Source organism: Propithecus coquereli, unplaced genomic scaffold, assembly GCF_000956105.1.
Source record: "Propithecus coquereli isolate 6110/MARCELLA unplaced genomic scaffold, Pcoq_1.0 Scaffold205, whole genome shotgun sequence".
Lineage (NCBI taxonomy): Eukaryota > Metazoa > Chordata > Mammalia > Primates > Indriidae > Propithecus > Propithecus coquereli.
Genome location: NW_012145523.1, coordinates 1,128,854 through 1,130,657, shown reverse-complemented (window position 1 = coordinate 1,130,657; position 1,804 = coordinate 1,128,854). Strand labels below are relative to the sequence as shown.

Genomic DNA, 1,804 nt, shown 5'->3' with positions numbered 1-1,804 from the left:
AAGATAGCAAGATCCCATCTCTAAAAATTGAAAAAGATTAGCCAGGCATGGTAGTGTGCACCTATCGTCCCACCTATTTGGGAGGCTGAGGTGGAAGGATCGTTTTTCATTTCAACAGGTGTTTGTCGAGCATTCATGCTTGGGTGCTATGAGAGATGGAAAGAAGAATAAGACAGTGCCTAACTAATTGACTTACCCTTGAAAGAGTTTTATCTCAGTGTCTCGTACTTCAGCATCCACTTCTGTCCAGTGAGAATTAACCTTCAGGTTGACGACTTTGAGTCTCTGTGGAATTCTCAGTGATCAAATAGCATACATATTTTATACTAGATATAATTAAGAAAGATGCTAGGATATCTCAGAAATGTAACAAATATATGGAGCAAACTTTTCAAATTAACACTAAGATAAAATTTATTAAACTAACAATTTTATGTAGCACTTTAGAGTTCACCATGTGACTTAGCATATTTTCTTTCATTTAATCCTAATGATATCCCTGTGATTTAGATACTCTCTATATTTTACAGATGGTGGACACAGGCTTCCAAATGGTAGCTGACTTGCACCAGAATGCATATAGGTTGGACTCAAATTTAGGTGTTCTGAATTCTGATCCTGTGCTTTTACTATATAAAAACACCATATTCCTTAAGGATTCAAAGTAGTTGATGTTCTGCTGCATGTTTTAAGATATTTTGGAGGGTATAACATTATCTAGTAAAAAGGCTTTTTCATTATAAACTCTCCATAGTTAACAAAAATCAATAGAAGAAATAAATAAGAATTTGTGAGAGGTTAAACTCAAATTTAGATCTACATTTTTGGCTAAAAGGGAATTTTTCTTTTTTCAAACTATTAAAAACCTTTAAATATGTTGTACTGATCTTAAATATGTTGTACTGATCTTCAGGACTGTGATCTCTGACCATAATAGTGGGAATACATTCAGAAAATTCAACAAGTAAATGATACTTTTTTGCCTACCCTTTATATTAATTTCTTAATAAGATATCACAGGTGTTAACATGGTATAAGGAATTCACTCACAGATACTGATTCAAAGATTCAAACAGCACACTGGGGAACAACACTAACACAGAATTTGAGTGATCAGTTATGGGTCTCGGTTAACTTATTAATTTGATTATTGATTTTTTTTCCATTCTTTCTTTCCATAGGTTTGTAAAAGAATGGACTTGGTCTGCCAGAGAATGTTGAATCAGGGATTTCTGAAAGTAGAGAGATACCATAATCTATGTCAGAAACAAGTTAAAGCACAACTCCCAAGGTATGTTATGACTAGCAGTGACAATAATTTACCGTTGAGGGTTTTCTGAAAGTAGAGAGATACCATAATCTATGTCAGAAACAAGTTAAAGCACAACTCCCAAGGTATGTTATGACTAGCAGTGACAATAATTTACAGTTGAGGGTTTTGTTTTTTTGTTTCTTGATTTTTTTTTTTTTTTTTAATCTCAGGGTTTACATGGTCATTGATTTTCAAGTTTTTGTAGCAAAAGGCACACAGATCACAATGTGCTTTCTATTGTGGTTTGTCCACTCTCACCATTTTGTTGAATATTTTACTGGAGGTTCTAACCAAGGAAATTAGGCAAGAAAATGATATAAAAGGCATCCAAATGGGAAAGGAAGAAGTAAATCTCTCTCTCATATACAGATGATATGATCTTGTATGTAAGGAACACACTAATTGATTATTAAGGCTGATAAGTTCAGCAAGGATAGAGGATATAAGATTGATTTACAGAAATCAATTGTATTTCTCTATACTAGCAATGAA

At 33.2% G+C, this 1,804-nt stretch overlaps 1 protein-coding gene across 2 annotated transcripts in view; it reads left to right on the top strand.

The window, feature by feature from the left end:
• FBXO28 (F-box protein 28) overlaps window positions 1-1,804 on the top strand; it is a 36,199-nt gene that overhangs the window by 12,327 nt on the left and 22,068 nt on the right. For both annotated transcript variants that reach the window (XM_012644066.1, XM_012644065.1), the window contains exon 2: window positions 1,182-1,291. In XM_012644066.1, coding sequence (XP_012499520.1) covers window positions 1,182-1,291 — 110 coding nt within the window. The remainder of the gene's footprint in view (window positions 1-1,181; window positions 1,292-1,804) is intronic.